Below are 18823 nucleotides of genomic sequence, written 5' to 3'. Positions count from 1 at the left end.
CAAGGCGGCTGGCCTCCTTCCCCTCCATACTGTCTCACCTACTCGGCAAGCTCCTATGTCCAAAACTAGGCTCCTTGCCTCTGTCCATCTCCTTAAAAATACTCACCTATTCATTGTTTACTTCCTTTCTTCCTCACTTACGGAGTCTCAGGGGGTAAGAAAAATAAATGCTTACCTTTGTACACCCATTTGAAGAGGAAGCCCTTGTAAGCTGTAACTGTTTAAAAGTTACACTTTTGTTGGCGTCTATAGCCAAATTCCTATCACGCAGAACCTGATCTTATCTTGGAGAGTCCTGTCTGTTTGGTCCCCAACAAGAGTCCTCTGGATAGCCAAGAAAAATGTCACAAGGGCAGGAACCATGGCTGTCTCCATATCCATCTGTATCTATGTGTATGTGTATATTCATTTAACCACTGGATCTCTAGAATCTAGCATGCTATGCCTGCAATGTAGCAGATTGTTACAGATACCTGGTTTAAAATCATGCAAATCACACAATATTTATGCAGTATCACGTATCAATTAAAAATGACTCAATGAATAGTGGACACATTCTTTAATTCATCTTTAGAACCCTCTTAAAGTTACCAGAAAAAGCACCAGGACTACCAAAACGACATAAAACGCATTTTTGGCTCTCAAGAAACAGAAAAAAAAAAGAAAAGAAAAGAAAAAACTTTCGGTCAGAATTAGAAGCCGTACATGAGCAGTAGCTGTTGTATGTCGGGAGCCCGAAGACGATGCTCCCGGTACTTTGCTTTAATGGCTAAAGAGTAACGTAAATCAGTGCATGAATTAATTCCAGGTAAACAATTTAGTATCTGATTGTTGCAAGGGTTCCCAACTCTTGTTCCTGATTCTCCAGTGTTTCTGTTGCCAGGTACTCAAACTTAATAGTTCACATCACCTGCAACCTACACCCTGGTTCCCTGAAACTGTCTCTGCCTTTGGGAGAAAATTAAACTGTGATTAAGGGTCCTCAGCCTCACTTTTCAACCACTCACTGTTGCTACGCTTGTAGGTCTCATTTCTAAGGTGTGACCTCAGAAGCTATTCATAGAGTGCGTGATTTTTTAAAAAAGATCAGAGGCAAAATTAATTTGTGTTGTCTTTTCCTAGTTTACTCAAAGTCAGCAAGAGGGAGAGGATCAAAAGGGAAGGAACTCCTGTTATCCAACTCCAGACTCTTCTTCCAACTTGCTCTGTCTGAGGACACCCACTGCAAGTTCCTTGTGTTAAGTGACTGACTCCCCTGACGGAGGCAGCAATGCTCCCGTTTCTTCTCAGAACCAGAGACATTCCCTTTCTCTTCCATATCAGCACCTTTGATGATTTATTAAATTATATTTCATTGTGTAATTACTCTTTTTTTATTTTTTAATTGAAGTATAGTCAATTTACAATGTTGTGTTAATTTCTGATGTACAGCACAGTGATTCAGTTATACATATATATATGTATTCCTTTTCATATTCTTTTTCATTATAGGCTATTAAAGGTATTGCATACTGTTCCCTGTGCTATACAGTAGGACCCTGCTGTTCAACTATTTTATATATGGCAGTTAGTACCTGCAAATCCCAAACTCCCAGTTGATCGCTCCACTCCCTTACGTTCCCCTCTGGTAACCATAAGTTTGTTTTCTATGTATTGGAGTCTGTCTCTGTTTTGTAAATAAGTTCATTTGTGTCCTTTTCCCAGATTCCACATAAAAGTGATATCATGACATTCTTCTTTCCCCGTCTGACTTACGTCACTTAGTATGATGATCTCTAGGTCCATCTGTGTTGCTGCAAATGGCACTTTATTCTTTTTTATGGCTGAGTAGTATTCTGTTGTATATATACATCCCAACTTCTTTATCTAATCATTTGTAATTATTCTTTATTGTTTATTTCTCTCAACAGAAGGTAAACTCCATAAGGGCATGGAGCATATTTATTTACTGATCTATTTATTTAATTTTCTTTTGAAGTGTAGTTGATTTACAATGTCAGTTTCAGGTGTACAGCAAAGCGATTCAGCTATACATGTACATACATAGACGTTTTTTCCTTTCAGATTCCTTTCCATTACATGTTATTATGAGAAATTAAATATAGTTCTTGTATTATACAGTAGGCCCTTATTGTTTATCTACTTTATACATAGTAATGTATGTCTGTTCATCTCAATCCCCTAATTTATCCCTCCCCGCCCTCTCCCCTTGGGTAACTATTGCTTGTTTTCTGTGTCCAGGAATCTGTTTTTGGTTTGTACTCTGTATATCTTTTTCCATTGGGTGATTCTCTCACATTCAATGTAATATTAGAATTTGTATCTTTTTTTTAGATTCCAAATATCACATGTCATATGATATCTGTCTTTCTCTGACTTACTTCACTCGATAAAACACCAGTGTATCTACTGAAAGTGCTGCATTCACATTTGCTAATAACTATACAAGCCAATTCAGCATAAAAATAAACCAAGGATAAAATTATGAACAGCAAGAAGAGTACATCTATATTAAGTAGGTGCCTGGTGCCAGTGCTTTGGGCTGAATGTCTGTGTCCCCTGCCAAATTCATATGTTGAAATCTTAACCTCCTAAAATGACCGCAGTGGGAGGTGGGACCTTTGGGAGGTGCTGAGGTCATGAGGGTGAAGCCCTCATGAGTGGGATTAGTGCTCTGATCGAAGACACCCCAGAGAGCCCCCAGCCCGTTCTCCCACATGAGGACACAGCTGTGAATCAGGAAGGAGGCCTTCACGAGGACAAGACCACGCTGGCACCTTGACCTTGGACTCCCCAGCCTCCACAGCTGTGACAAATTAAACGTCTGTTGTTCGCAAGCTACCCATTCTGTGGTGTTTTGGGTTACAGCAGTCCAAACAGACAAATAGAGCCAGGCACGTGTTAAGTATTTCCTTTACTTATGTAACTGACAACTGCACAAGCACAGCAAGGGACAGAGTTAAAATGCAACTTTTTAGGTCTCTCGCTGCTCTTTAAATTTAATTCCATGGGAATAACCTTTCCTGACTCTGAAAATCACAACATGGCATCCGTTCTCTCCTGGGAAGAGATATCTTCTCTGACCATTCTTCCCCTTCTTGCCCCACTGGAGCCTATAAGATGGCAAATGAGTTCTTTTACCTCCTCATTGTGTATTATGCATAGGGGTGATTCTCTCATATTCATTGCAATATTAAATATCCACGGTACAGGCGCCACAGGCAAAATCAAGACAGGAAGATGCTAATTCAGCATACTATTGTATATGCATGATCTCATTCATCCACTCAATAATCTGACGAAGTAGACACCCTTATCTCCATTGTGATAATAGGAAAGCTGAGACTAACAACTTGTTTGGGGGTGAGGGTGGTCACAGGGTGCTGGAGAGTATCACGGCTGGTTCCCAAGGAAGCCCTGAGTCAACACTGGGGTTCGGCCATCAAGTCATTAATAAACACTACAGATGGTAGGATTTCTAGTTGAGGTTGAAACAGGAAAATGTCTATGCCACCTTCATAGATATTAAGAATGAGATCAATTATAAATTAAGAGAAAACAGGGCTGTCTGTATTAGATAATGTCCCCTATATTCCCAGAGGAAGACGTTTAATCCCAACTTCAGAGTGGGATTAAACTTCAGATTAAATCCCAAGTGGCCAACCAAGGCCGCAGAATGATACCTCCGAGGAAAGAGAGGTGTACAGAGGGGTACAGAGGCAGAAAGACAGGAGGGAAGATGGCAGGGCACAACCATGAAACGAATGACACAGCAATTCGCACCAAGATGGCAGAAGATTCAACTCCCAGTAGACCTTGAGCTTCAATATAGGGTCACTGACATACAATAGCTGCTAAATGGCCCTCCCACAGGTGCAGGGGCAGTTTCAAGGCCGACCATAAAAGGTCAAAAAGTGGGTGACGGCCCAACTCCTGGGAATCCCAGCTCTTTCCCCAAAGCAGGTGGAATAATCCTCCCACTTGTTAACATACGAAGTTACTCGAGGCCATAAAAACCAACAACCCTGCACCTCGTGGCCTCTCTGGCCTTCTTAGATGGCTTGCGCTCTGTCTACTGAGCATGTATCTATCTGAATAAATCTACTTTTACTCAACTAAGGCTCACTCTTAAATTGTTTCCTGTGTGAAGCCAAGAACCCTGACTTGGAGGGGCAGGGCTCGGGCACTCGTCTGAGACCTAGGACATGGCCATCCTCTCAAGCCCCATTTTTCCTGCATCAGCAGTGAGGTCCTCATGTCACACCCGTTCCACCCCTCTCCCTGGCCCTACCACTAGTCACATTTTCTGTCATAATCTATTCTTACCATAAATAATTTTGAGTTTCAAGTCTCTCTAATTCTGTGCCCATTGCGATTTATGACACATTCAGTAGGAGCTGGTGGAGACTCTTTATTTAAGAAGTGGGAAAATATACATATATAATGATATCTATATTCATCCCCATCAAGAGTTATCTGTGCACCAATTAAGCATACCCATTTATATTCCTACTTAACACTTACCTGATGACTTAAGGGAAAAATACCTACATGTTCATAAAACAATACTAAGGCATGAGAGGCAGCAAGACTCTACTCAGCATCCGACTTTTTAAAAACCTACAGACAATATGCCACTGATAAACGTAAGTGATGAGACGGTGAGCTAATCCCCTGACACACACACATTCCAAAGATGGCTGTTTCCAGAACTCAAATTGTGATAGAAAAGAACAAATCTGACTCCATATTAGATCTGTTTCTTTGGCTTTAACCCTGTGCCCTGTTTTCTAGGCTTAGTCTTGCTGGCTCTGCACCTTTTGTGAAACAATGTTGTCTTTAGCCTGAAATAGACAGGAGAGCCTATTCTCAAGGCTCTGACCTTTAAGGATATTAACACTTTTATACTGACATAAAGACAACAAGTTGCAGAATGGAAAATGTTTGTTTTGTTGGAGGTTTACAGTGACACCATGATCTGACCCAGGTGGACAGCTGCAAGATCAAAGGATTCCAAGAACATACAATTCCTAAACCAAAAGGTCTGCAACAAGCAACCACACTCCCTCCCCTTTTCAGTATAAAAGGAGCCTGAATTCTGACTTGAGTAGGATGGTTCTTCAATACATTAGTCTGCCATCCTCTTGGTCTGCTGGCTTTCCGAATAAAGTCATTATTCCTTGCTCCAACACCTTGTCTCCCGATTTATCGGCCTCTCATGAGGTGAGCAGAACGAGTTTGGATACAGTAACAAAAACTCCAGTTTTGAGTTGCAGTATTAATCATGACAATGAGCTTGCTTAATTGTTCCCAAGTGTAGTATATGATTGTTGGGGCATAAAAATATTAGAGACAGAGATAGAGATGGAGAGAGAAGGAGGGAGGAAAAGGAGGGATCCTCGTGCAAGCAGTTGGCAGTAGAGAAGATGAGGAAGTGAAGCAATTTTTTAAAAAATAAAACAATATTAATTACATAATTTAGCAATTATAAAACAAGCCCCTAAACTGTAAAAATAGTCACTTCAACACTCAAATTCATTAAGAAACACACAAGGATGCCAACACTACCACAAAGATGATCACCACCACCACCACTGAATCTAGGGCCATGGCCAGTTTAAATCTCAGCAGCAAAATGAGGTGAAGCTTCAAAGCAAACACATGATTTTAATATGAAATGGAAGTATTTTCTAGACCAGTGTTAACCAAAGGCACTTTGTGCAGTGATCACTCTTGAGCACGGGAACTGTGGCTAGTGGGACTGGGGCACTGAATGTTTAAGTTTATTTCATTTTAATTAATTTAAATATCTACATAGAGCTATGGTATTGTATAGTGCAGGTTTGGACAGAAAAAAAGTCAGCCCATCACAAAATGCTCCAAAGTCTTTAGGGATCTAATAGGTAAAATGAAGTTTGTACCCCAAAGTTACTACCAAAACATGATACATAACATCTGAATGACAAATTTTGTGAAGTAACTTCTTAACAAGTTGTAAGAAAGATTCATTTAAAACTTAAAAAATGCTACCTCTGTGCCAGGAGTATTACACCACTGGAGTGTAAAAAAGGGCATATTTCCCTTTACCAGGCAGATAAATCCACCCCCAAAGAATAACTTAAAAAACACAAGGCTGGATACTGAATTTCCTAGAGTGACAGGAATCAAAATCATTAAGAACTCTTGTAACCCAAATTAGGAGACTGCGGTTACGTTTTTAAATCCCACAACCAAAAATAAAACAAAACAAAACCAACTAAAACTTTCTATTCTCTGCGAGGCTGAGTGTAGCATTTCAGGTCCCATTCCCTCCCCCCAACTTCTATTGAGATATAATTGACATACAGCTCTGTGGCAGTTTACGCCACCTAATGACCTGACATACAGATAATGCTAAATGACTACCACAGTAGGTTTAGTCAACACCCCTGCCCTCAACCAGTTACAAATAACGATGATTATGATAATCATTTCCTTGTGATGAGAACTGTTGGGATTTACTGTCAGCGAGTTTCTAATATACCGTAGGGCAGCGTTAACTACAGTCGCGATCATCACGTTGTAGGTTACAAGCCTGCGCTTCTAAGCCCTTGAACTTGGACACTGGGCTCCTGGCGCACGTGCTCCCCCGGAGCACGTCATAAGCGCCCGGGAGCCCCGCACAGGCGCGTCTCGGATCCCGACAGACGCGCGCCCCCGAGCCCTGCCCGCGCCCCCCGGACCCCGGCACACGCGCGCCCCCGAGCCCGCCGGCGCCCCTCACCTTTCTCGCTGACGCTCTCGCTCTCCAGCTCCACGTCCTCGCAGCTCGTGTACTCCGGCGTGGACACACCCTCCTCCTCTGAGCTGCTCACCGACATCTGGCGCTTCTTGCCGCCCCTCTTTGCGCGGTGCGGCTTGGGCGGCGACGGCCGCACGGACTCGGACTGGTCGGAGCTCAGCGAGTCGTTCCGCAGCAGGGTCTCCACCTTCTCGCGCTTGGCCTTGCGCACCAGGACGGCCGCGCCGGGGTCCAGGCGGCTCTGCTTCCGGAGCGGCTCCGGGGCCCTGGGCTCCGCGGCGTCGGCGGGGGCCCCGGGCCCGGGCGCCGGCGGGCCGTGGTTGGCGAGCGGCCTGGCGCCGGGCGCCCGCGCCTCCGCGGTCCTCTCGGCCGAGTAGGCCCGCGGCGAGCCGGGCGGCGAGGCCCCGGCGGCGGCGGCGGCGGCGGCTGGCGAGCGCGGGCCGGCCTGGCCCTCGGGCCCCGCGGCGGCCGCCTCAGTGCGCGGCAGGGCCACGTCGCTGTGCCGCCGCTCGTGCCGCGCCCGGGACACCCGCGCGTGCATGCGCATCTGCTGCTCCTCGGGCGGCGGCTTCACCGGGTACCGCGCCAGGTTCGGGTCGCTGCGGTACCGGGTCTGGTACTCCTCCTCCTTCCTTTGCTTCTCGTCTTCCGCCGCCGGGCCGGCCTCTCGCTTCTCCGACACGTCGGGGTAGTCCTGGGACCGGCCTTTCTCGAGCCTTCGGCTTTCCCGCCTTTCTTTCCGCTCCCGCTCTTCCGCGGCCCCCTCCCCTGGCTGCGCCGAGGGCTTGGGCGCACGTTTCCGCTCGCTCTTTGGGGCCCCTTTGCCATTCTGCTCCGAAAGCCCCGGCGTCTTCTTCCTGGGATGTACAAAGGGGGCGTCAGGCAGGAGGGCAGACCCAAGAAGCACTGTTTCCCCCCATTCCAGATTTAAATCCTTTGGACTAATTAGTGATCTTTCGAGGTCTAATTAAAAAGCGAGAAATAAACAACCACATTCAACCTACGTGAGTAGCTTTCCAAATAAGAGTCTTTTGCATGATCATCTTTTCAGGGTCTCCGCAACTGGTTTCACATTTTAAATTCTCTATGAATTAACTATATCAATTTTTAAAAAGCTATAAAGGAATTTAGTAAATGAACAAGTTTTCTGCTAACCTTGTGAATCAAAGACTTAAAAAATGCTTTAGATAAAAATAATAAAGGAGCAAAACATGATATATACACAGAAGTTAAAAACTCAATATAGACTTTTATTTGGACAGTATGTATTAAAAATATCTTACTATAACTGCAACTTTTAAAGAAACGTGAACACAAGTATGTCCATCACAGAAAACTCGAACAGCATTCCTTCAATAGAACAAAAGCGTTTTTAAAGAGGTCATGTGCAGCCAAACACTTTTTAGGGAGTCGGTTAGGGAAAAACATTGACTGAATCTTAGCCTTCGTGTTTACCTTCCCCAAGGCAAAAATAACAAATAGTGAAATTTTTGACAGGATGATTCATTTTTCCTCCCTCCCTCCCTGGTCCATTCCCTCATTTCAGAACACAGTCCGGAAGAATAAAACAGGTTTGCGTTCTCCTTTTCTCTCCATCCTGTGGAAGGCGTTGGCAAAGATAAAAGTGAAGGAGGAGGAGTCGGCAGTCTTTGACTCTTGTGGATGTATTGTTTAATTGCCCTTTTTCTGTACACTGCAGTACATCTGATTTGGGAACAGTCCAGCAGCTGTACCAGAAGTTACATAAAGGGGATGGCTGAGTGGAGCTTTCTGACACTATATGGTCTACTCTGCCATTAAAATGGAGGCCACCTGTGGCTGTTTTTGGAATCCTGAGGTCCCTAACGAGGGCTTTCCAGTGAGTTGAGAATAATATAAAAATTGGGAAAAGTAGGGCAATTTCTACTGCGGGTTACAAAGTAGTAGTTGCTAAGATACATTGTGGGGTTGGTTTGAGGAGGGGTCAGTGATGATGGAAAGATGGGGAAAGGGTTTCAAATGGCAAAGAAAAGCAAAATAAAAGCCTGGCCAGTTCTGCTGGAGGCATTTCGACCCCTGCGAAATGGAAGGGATTTTGTGGGAGGGCGGCATTGCCAGGGTAGCTTCGCAGTTTTACAAGGTAAGGGGTCTAGTATGAATACAGTTAGTTGTCATCCAATACTGATTTCATAAGCATGTGCTGACGGACTGCAAACCTTTAGTAGCTCCTGAAGGCACAGCTGTGCTTGATGGAAGTTTGTATTGAGTCAAGCTACTTTTTTTTGAAATGCTGATAAATAACACCTTGCAGAGTTCACATGAGGACTAAAGGAGACACTGAGAAAATGCTTTAGGGAAGGATAGAGCATTATGCAAATAGGTTTTCCCCAGTCTCTGATTCTTTGCTTCACTGAATAGGCCTTTTCTCACCTCTACCTTTTGGTCTTTGTTTTTTTAAAATAATTAATTAATTAATTAATTTAGGGGGAGTTAATTAGGTTCATTTATTTATTTATTTTTAAATGGAGGGACTGGGGATTGAACTCAGGATCTCGTGCATGCGAAGCACATGCTTTACCACTGAGGTAGCTACACACCCTCCCCCCTCACTTCTACCTTTAATTGTTCCATTTCCATGAGCTCCTGACGAGTGTACAAAATCTGATCAAGAATTCTTCAAGAATTTGAAACAGACAGCGATTCCTTTGGTCTTGCTTCTCTGAACCTGCCCAATGCTTCCTGCCACCTGCTCTTTTTTTTCCTTCTTCTACATCCCCAGGGACTTCATTGTTTTCTGAAGTATTTACATAATCAGTAAGTAATTTACAGAATCAGAAAGGGTATTTGCCCTGATCAGTCTTTTTCAAATGTCATCAAAAAACCTCTTCCCAGTCCTTATTCTTGAATTCTTTGCAGTTTTTCTTTTTAACTGTGTATCCTAAACAGGACTCATATTTTCTCTTTAGAAATATTAGAGTCCCAAATTCTTTATCTTATTTAAAGATACCATTTTCTGACCCATTTCAAACTTCACCTTTGACATAATTGTCTCTTCTTAACTCAGGAGAGTTTGTCGGCAAGAGCTCTAAGTCCTGCCATCACTAAGGTAACTCTGGTGGGCTTCTGTCTTCCCTCCACACGGTGGAAGTACACTGCTTCCTTCTTGTAACGTCCTCTCCTCCTCTGTCCCCCCACCGCACAACTCCGGGGCAGGCAGGGGGGCTCCTAGAAAGCTTCATTCTGAAGGCACTCCTGTCTCCTGTGGCTTCCAAAGGACTAATTTTTGTACTTTTTTTTTTTTTTTTACCTTTGATCATATCAGCCTTCTGGGACAGTTCACTGCCCACTCAGGGCTCTGTCCTCCCTCGGAGACGATGTGGTCTCTTTCCAAGGATCAGTGGGAACAGGGACCATGTCCAAATTGTCTTTATACCCTGTGGCTCCTGGCAGCATTGGCTGACAGTAAACATGTGGTGACTACTGGCTGCCTTCACTGGTGGCCTCCCACATTCTCATTCAGCCCCTGCAAGGTGGGTCATTACTGCCTATTACACTGACAGCCAGGACTGGAACTGAGGCTTGTTTAACTTCGAAGTCTTTGACCTTACTGTACGGGTTTTGTTTGAAAAGGGAGAGAAGCCTTTTTCGGATCCTACCCTCCCACCTAGGGGAATATATAAGGGCCACACAGACAAAGGCAGCACGCCTTGTGCTGACAGTCGAGTCCCCCAGACTCCCAGCTGCAGGGAAAAATGGACCATGTCTTCCTTGTTAACACTGTCCCCGAGAGCACAGCATCCTGTCTGGTCATCAGTGCATTTTTGAATGAATGAATGAATGAATCAATCAATCAACAAATTGAAGTAAATTATCTGATTGTTTTAGACCCTGACTTTCCATCATTTCTAGGATAAAGTCTATAAAGTGTAACCTGGCTAAAAGGCCCAGTGTGACCAGGTGTTGATCCCTTACAGGCCCTTCCTCCCCTTCTGAGACTCACTCTCTAGCCAGTGGGCATCCTTTAGGGTCTCCCACCAGCCTGGTTCCTTCAGGGCACATCGCTGTGCCCAACCCTGGGTCACCCATCCCGCCTTTCACCTGGCTCATTCCTAGTCACGCAAAGCTCAGCGCAAAGAAATGTCCTCCAAGGAGGCTTTGCTGAGGTACCCATGCACCTTCCAGTGGGTCAGTATCCTCCATCCTCCTCGCACAGAGCACACACAGCCCAACTACAGGGCTCATTCGAACAGTGAACAGATCCAAGAGCTTTTCACGTCCAGTGTTGGACGCTAGTAGCTCTGTTGGGTGACTTAGTCAATGACCTGTTCACATCTGTGCATGAGTTTAAAGAACAGCTCCTCATCAAAGGTCTCCTAAAGAATGACACATTCTGGAACGAATCAAAGCACTCCGGGGGCCCCCTGCTGCCTCCTTGGGGGGCCTGAGAGGTACTACTCCTCTTACCAGCAGTTACGTTCCTGAAAATAGCTTAGCTCTCCATCCATGACTTTGTCTTTTGCTTACCAGGTTAACAACCTCTTACCTCTCTCTGGGAGGCTCACTTCTAGACCTGGAAGACGCCTGCTTCTGTTCCGGCCCCACGACTGGCTGGGAGGGCTCAGCCCCTTTGCTCCTGTCTGGCTGTGCACTGGGGGCAGCCGGCTCCTGGGAGGGGGTGGCAGCTGTGCTCAGGGGGGTCTGAGACCGCGATCGCTCCTGCAGCCGGGCTCTCTTTTCTCTGGGTACCTCTGAACCAGGACCCGTGGCTGTATCGCTGAGGGTTCCATCCTGACTCGGCTGCTGAGGGCCACTTCCAAAGAACCACGCCCCAGATTTGGTTAAGATTTCTTGTTGCTTTCGACACAAATTGCATACCCACATAACCTATTTGAAGAAGAGAGAACGCTATCAGTTGTCTGTGCTGTTCGGAAAGGCTTTCTTTTCATCATACTAAAATCATCATACACTTAAGGCAAAAAGGAAGGGTTGTCATCTGTCTATGCATCCTTCAAATTTCTTGTGAAAATGATCTTTGCACAAGTCTTGGTTGACTATAGGAATGCCTGGACCCAGCCCCATCTGAAACCAGAGCCTTCTGGCAACCTGAATAGAGCTTTTTCTTGTTATTTATAATTCTCTGATTTTGAATTTCCTTTTACCATGTACCCATCACATTTTGTAGGACTGACTCTGAAGTTTCATTTAAGATTTTTGCTAAAATGGGGGGAGGAAGGTATAGCTCGGTGTTAGAGTATGTGCTTAGCATGCACAAGGTCCTGAGTTCAATTCCCAGTATCTCCATTAAAATAAACAAATAAATAAACCCAATTACCCCCCAAATAAAAAGTATATATTATGTTAGTAAAAGTGGTCTAAGTGGGGTAGTTGACTGATTAGAAGAATGTCCTGAGGAGCCACAGAATTAATAGTTATATCCATAAACCTCAGTGTGTCAGAGGACTCAGAAGAGATCTGTCTTCTCAAAAACTCATACATTATTAAAATCAATATTACAAGATAATCACATGGAACAAACAATAAAAGAGAGGCACCCACAAAAAAGGTCAAGCTGTGTATTTTCTCCAGGTTACTAGTAATCAGCTAACCTGAGGTTTACTTTATGCTATAAAATATAATTTCCATACATTTATAAAGCCATCAGTCTAAGACAGGGTTATTCATGTGTGGCTACTCTGATACCTTTTCCACTATTCCTGGGAACACACATCACTTTTTCTCTGTACTTCAGAACCAGCATCTCCAGGAAAGGCTGATTCCCAAACATCAGGCTCTCATTTTCACTAATGCTGACTCAACTATTACACAAAAATATCTCAGAAGGATGAATAAATCCTAGATACACTAGGTGAGAAAGAACATAAGAGAGTAAAAGAAGTGCTGTTCAGTTTGCAAAAAGGAAACGTACTACTGACAACGTGCAGACGGGTGGGAGGAAAACTAACCTGTAGCTGTTTGTAAGAACACGTAAAAGTTAAAGTGAGAATAAGAAAAAGAGGGAGACGCGTTCTGTATTTTTTTATAAAGGAAAATATTGCAGAAGAATTGTTAAGAACTATCTTTCCCGAGCAAGAAAATTCCAATGAATTAATAATACAGGGAGAACTAAAGACTTAACAGAGATATGTGCTATGAAAAGTTCAAGGTCAGCGAAGCTTAACTCACTGCTCTATGTATCCTGAGGTCATCAACCGAAGAGAGCTAGGTCCACAGAAGCAGCTGGTTATAGTATCTGCACAATGTGTTGTGTCCGCTGTCACAGAATGCTGCTGACACAATGTATTGTGTCCTACTAAGACGTTAAACAAGATGAACAATGCATTGCACATGCCTCTATCAAAATAGAAGATCCATGGAATGTTTAAATGGGAATTTAAAATGCTTGCCAATATGGCCATATTTTGCACAGTGTTAACACAATAACAGTGTTGTATGGGTGATACCCTAGGGCCAGGACTTCCATGAACAGTGACACTGAGTCTCCTCTGTCCAGACCCTGAATGGGGACAGGTGATGTCCTGCCTCTTTGGTTGACAAGACAGTGATGAGAGGGTCCAAATTCAAAGGAGTTCAAAGAGATTGGTATGAAACTTCGGCCACTTTTTACATCAGCTAAGTAGACATTAAACTCGTATTTATTACAGTAATAATCAGCAAAATCTTATCATCAAATTAGGACCTTTTCTACAAAACTATTAAACCATATTTAGTATAAGTACGCATTTCCTTTAAATTCATAGAGAAAAACATAATGAAACTTACAATTACTACAAAACTTCCAAAGTAGAGTTAAGGTGAATAAAGTGGCAGAAAAAAGCAGAAAGGAGACTTCACTGCACATTTGAATATTTTTCTGGAAAATGGTTATCACAATCTTACTTTCATGGCTTCACATTTTTAAGTGTTATAAAAATGGGCCAATGAAAAGTAATTGCCAGATTTGGACAAGTTCCAAATTTTGAATATGTGCAGACTTGCTGCAGGATTGATGAAAGCAAACAAAATCTAGTTATTATTAATTGCAGTTAAATTTTACAATTCATTTCAATTTAAATTTATTCAAAAGGTCACAGTTAGTGGGTAAGTAGAAGCAGCTACTTTATTATTTTAAAACTATCATTTATGCATTTAAACCTGTGATGTTTCATTAATTTTGTCAATTTTTAACACTTAGGAAAATAATCATTTAATGCCAATTTTTCCTACATCTTATTTCTTCATGTACCATAACATTTTTAGATTTGTATTTCAAAATTAATTAAGAGTGTGGTCAGTCTAACCTCTAATTTGAAAGCAAAATTAACTATAAGCAAGTTAAAACAGTTTTCATTAAAATGCTGTCTCCCAATATCTATTATTAGTTGTATAAATTACTCTTCCCACAAAGTTTAGAAATAAAAAAGAAATTGCTTATGTGAGTTGCAAAGGAAACTATGTGAGATTGTAATAGAATACTGCTCTATTCAGTTCACATCAAACATCGCAGACATGTATAAAAACTTAGCCAATTAGTCGCTAAGAAGCAGCACAGTTCTGTGTGCTTAAAGATTCTGTTTTTGAATTTAATATTAAGTATTATGCTTGCCTGGAACTATAGAAATCCACAAGTGGGTTGGGGAGTTTTTCTTAACTGATTTTTTTTCAAGGAGGATAAGACATACCTATTTCTACCATAAAAAAAAAGTACTGTTTATTTAAAGCACACACACACACACACACACACACACACACACACACACACACACACACACACACACACACACACCTTTTGGAGACTGCACCATGCGGGGTTATACCCTGTTTAAGTACCCCCAAACTAATTTCCAGTAAACCAGGTCCACGTAATATCTTATCTTAACAATTTATGATGCAACCAAAACCAAACTAGAATGAAAGATTATTGTGGGGTTACATGGCTCCTGAGACTCCATGTCATATATCAGATATATGAAGAACATTTGAAAATTTTATTCTGACTTTTTGCTCTAACAGCATTTTGAATTCCATCCTTTCTATTTAATGAATCCTTAAGAAATACAGTAGACCATTTTATAAAACCCACAGGAATATGTTACCCAGAGAAACAAAAATTACAACACTCCCTACTATCCATATAGTGTTGCAATTTATGTGAAATATATATGGAGAGAGAGAGAATTTCATGGAAAAAAAACATGAATTTTGCAGAAAAATCATATCCAGGTGAAAGAAATACTTTACATTTGCCTTCACATGAAATGTTTACAGACCCAGACACACAGAGCAGAAGAAATGTGCCCTAGATTTACTTTGGATGATATCATGGGCGTGATTCATGCCAATGAGGTATAAGATTCTTACATTAACACAAATGTTTTGCTTATAAAAATCCATCTGAGGTTTTTAGTATTTTATATGTTTACAGATAAGTTTTAAAACTGACCTTCTTTCAATACAGTACTTTAAAAAAAAAAATTGTTACAACTACCACTTTGAAAAACATGAAAAAAACCCAGGAGATATTCGACTTCATTCTAGATGCTGCATTTTTTGAATACATTTACTTATTTTCCTTACTTCCTCTATTCAGTAAAAGCTCTCACTCCAGTAGAAACTGGGGAGAAATTTTTCAAGGTGATATTTCAGCTTTGTTGAGGATGGTAGATAAGATAGTAAGAAAACAGTTGATGACAGAGTGGATGAAAATTAGTGAGTTCTGTTTGGAACTTGTTATCGTGTGTGTGTGTGTGTGTGTGTGTGTCTGGGTGTGTGTACGTGAGTGTTTCTTCTAGTCTTTTGTTATTGTTGTTGCTATTTCATAGGTTTATTTTTTTCCCTTTGGAAGTTTATTAAATACATCATGTGGATTTATGAAAGATGAAATATGACATAGATGGTTTCTTTTTTAAAGAGTAAAGCACCCCGAGCCCCACTGACCCACTATTAACATTTTGGCTTAGTTTTTCTAGGCAAATTTAAAATAAGTTCCACAGTAACTTGCATTCCATTGATTCATTTACTATTACAGCACAAGTATTTCCATGTGATTCTAAATGTTTCTAAACCATTTTCATATGACAAAATATTTTGTAGAGACTGTATATCATTTCACCAATGCTTAAACCACTTACATTCTTTCACATTAATACAGAACTTTGAGGTAAAAAACTGTGTTGATCAAATTGTTTTCATATTTAAGGTCATTTATTTTTTAGAATGTATTGGGAAAAAAATCAAATTACTGAGTCAAATTTTAGAACACACGTAAGGCTTTTCTACCATAACCACTAAGCAAGAGTTAGAATTGTTCGTGTAGTTTGCAAAATTGCCTCCCGAACGGGTTTTGCCAAATTGTCACCCAAACCGGGCAGCATCAGTTCCAGATTTTAAAATCTGACGATCTAATAATGCCTCCAAGCCCCGCTCTCTCGCTGTCACCAGTGTTTCAGATTTAAGATAACGTAGTGAGATCCCATCTATATAGCAGCCACAAAACGTATAGCAAAGCCACAAAGCCCACAACCAAAAGAGAACCTCAAGGAAGGGAGATGCCAACAAATTTTTACAAGTCACTGAACGTGTGGCAAACGGTGGTTAAGTGGAGCGGAATGGAGGGGGCTGTAGATCACAGCGCAGTGGCGAGGGCTTGAAGCCAGAAGCGAGCCAATCTCAGCGGAACCCATGAGATGCTCTATATTAGAAATGGCAGAAAGTACGATGTCAGGACGGAAGTGAGAAGTAGACTGAAAAACAGGAGCCTATTTGAAGGTCTTCATATAGAAAAAGAGTTTATTCTTCACTCACAGAAGGACCACTTTCCCACAAACCAGAAACAGAGGGTGGTGTTGACCTGCCAAGTGCCCCCCTCATTCTGGCAGGTAGATGGTCTACAACCTGATGAGTGGTGTGCTCCAGTTGTCCACTCAGAACATCTTCCACATACACACACACACAGAGAAACATACTGACAAATCCCAGATCCCCTTTCTAATGCCTGGCCTCTGTCCTTGTGCTTTGTGAATTCACAAGTAAGTTCAAATGTATCATTTCTAGCGACGGAAAGTTTTTAAAGTCACAAAATATTCTACTCTGGGTGAAATGATCTCTATTACAGATGTTACCTGGGTAACAGAAAACTGGCATTATGGAAATTCACAGGTAATATTAGAGTATTTATTATTTCATTGGTTTATGGCATTCTATAAGTTTTATGTGTAAAACATTATATTTTTGCCTTCTGTGTTCATGACTGCATGCTCACCACCAAAAGTTTAATTTCCATCTGTCACAATAAAATTGACTCCTTTTACTCATTTCAGCCTCCTTATCCCTCTGGTAAGCAATACTCTGTTCTCTGTACCTTTGTCTTTGTTTTTTGTTTGGTTTGTTCATTTGTTTTGTTTGCGTTCTCTTTTTTTTTTTTCATATTGCACATATGCGTGAAATACTATGGAATTTGTCTTTCTCCATCTGACTTATTTCTCTTAGCATAGTTCCCTCGAGGTCAATCCATATAGTCACAAATGGCAAAATTTCATATTTTTAATGGCTGAGTAAAAATCCACTGGTATGTATAAAACACATCTCCTTTACTCATTCATCTATTGACTGGCACTTAGATTGCTTCCATATCTTGACTGTTGCAAATAATGCTGTGATGAACACAGTGGTGCATATATCTTTTCAAATTAGAGTTTTTGTAATCTTTTAATAAATACCCAGAAGTGGAATAGCTGGATCATGTTAGTTCCTTTCTATTTCGGGGGGAGAATCTCCATACTGTTTCCCATAGTGATTGCACTAATTTACATTCCCACCAATAGTGTACATTAGGCTTTGAAGAGAAAGAATAACCTCTAATATGGGTAATTTATTTAGAAGGAATCCATACACATTTTAAAAATTGGGGTATCATTGCTGTATAACATTATGATAGTTTCATGCATACAGTATATTGATTTCATATTTGTGTATATTGTGAAATGATCACCACAATAAAGCTAGCTAACATCCATCACCATTCAGAGTCACAATTTTTTTCTTGTCATGAGAACGTTTAAGATCTACCCTCTTAGCAACTTTCAAATATACAACATACTATTATTAACTATAGTCACCATGCTGTACATTATATTTCCAGGACTTATTTATTTTATAACTAGAAATTTGTACCTTTTGACCCCCTTCACCCTTTTAGCTCACCCCTCACCCACCTCCTCCAGCCTTTTCTGGCAACCACCAATCTGTTCTTTGTATCTATGAACTCATTTTTCATTTGTTTGTTTTTTAGATTCCACATAAGTGATATCATACAGTATTTGTCTTTCCTTGTCTAAATTATTTCACTTAACATAATTCCCTCAAGGTCCATCCATGCTCTTGCAAATGGCCATATTTCCTTGTTTTCTATGACTGGATAATATCCATCATATGTATATGTATATATACATCCCATTTCTTTATCCATTCATCCATCCAGGGACACTTAGGTTGCTTCCATGTCTTGGCTATTGTAAATAGTGCATGTATCTTTTCAAATTAGTGTTTTTGGATTTTTCAGATAAATACCCAGAAGTGGAATGCTGGATTATATGGTAGTTCTATTTTTAATTTTTTGAAGCATCTACATACTGCTTTTTATAGGAGCTGCACCAATTTACCTTTTCCACCAACAGGGAATTCCCTTTTCTTCACATCTCAGCAACATTTGTTTCTTGTCTTTCTGATGATAGACATTCTAGTGGGCATGAGGTGATATGCCATTGTGGTTTTGATTTGCATTTCCCTAAGTTAGAGATGCTGAACATCTGTATTGAACCATCTGTATGTCTTCTTTGGAAAAATGTCTATTCTGCCCATTTTTTCCAGAGTCTCCCTCTCTCTCTCTTTTATTAAAGTATAATCAATTTACAATGTTGTGTTAATTTCTGGTGTACAGCATAGTGATATATATATATATATATATTCCCTTTCATAATGTCTTTTTTTTATCAGTTTTTTTGTTGTTGAGTTGTATGAGTGTTTTATACATTTTGAATAGTAACTCCTGATCACAGATACTATTTG

General features: G+C 41.3%; 1 protein-coding gene across 49 annotated transcripts in view; it reads right to left on the bottom strand.

Annotated features, from left to right (window-relative positions):
- The window catches only part of RIMS1 (regulating synaptic membrane exocytosis 1), a 450375-nt gene that overhangs the window by 198063 nt on the left and 233489 nt on the right, over positions 1-18823 (bottom strand). For all 49 annotated transcript variants that reach the window (XM_064486964.1, XM_064486968.1, XM_064486969.1 and 46 more), the window contains 2 exons: positions 11304-11644; positions 6764-7638 (listed from right to left, as the gene is read on the bottom strand). In XM_064486964.1, the coding sequence (XP_064343034.1) occupies positions 6764-7638; positions 11304-11644 (1216 nt within the window). The remainder of the gene's footprint in view (positions 1-6763; positions 7639-11303; positions 11645-18823) is intronic.

The sequence above is a fragment of the Camelus dromedarius genome, chromosome 6 (assembly GCF_036321535.1).
Source record: "Camelus dromedarius isolate mCamDro1 chromosome 6, mCamDro1.pat, whole genome shotgun sequence".
NCBI classification, from domain to species: Eukaryota; Metazoa; Chordata; class Mammalia; order Artiodactyla; family Camelidae; genus Camelus; species Camelus dromedarius.
Note: the sequence above shows the minus strand (reverse complement) of the source record. Positions and strands in the feature narration are given on the sequence as shown.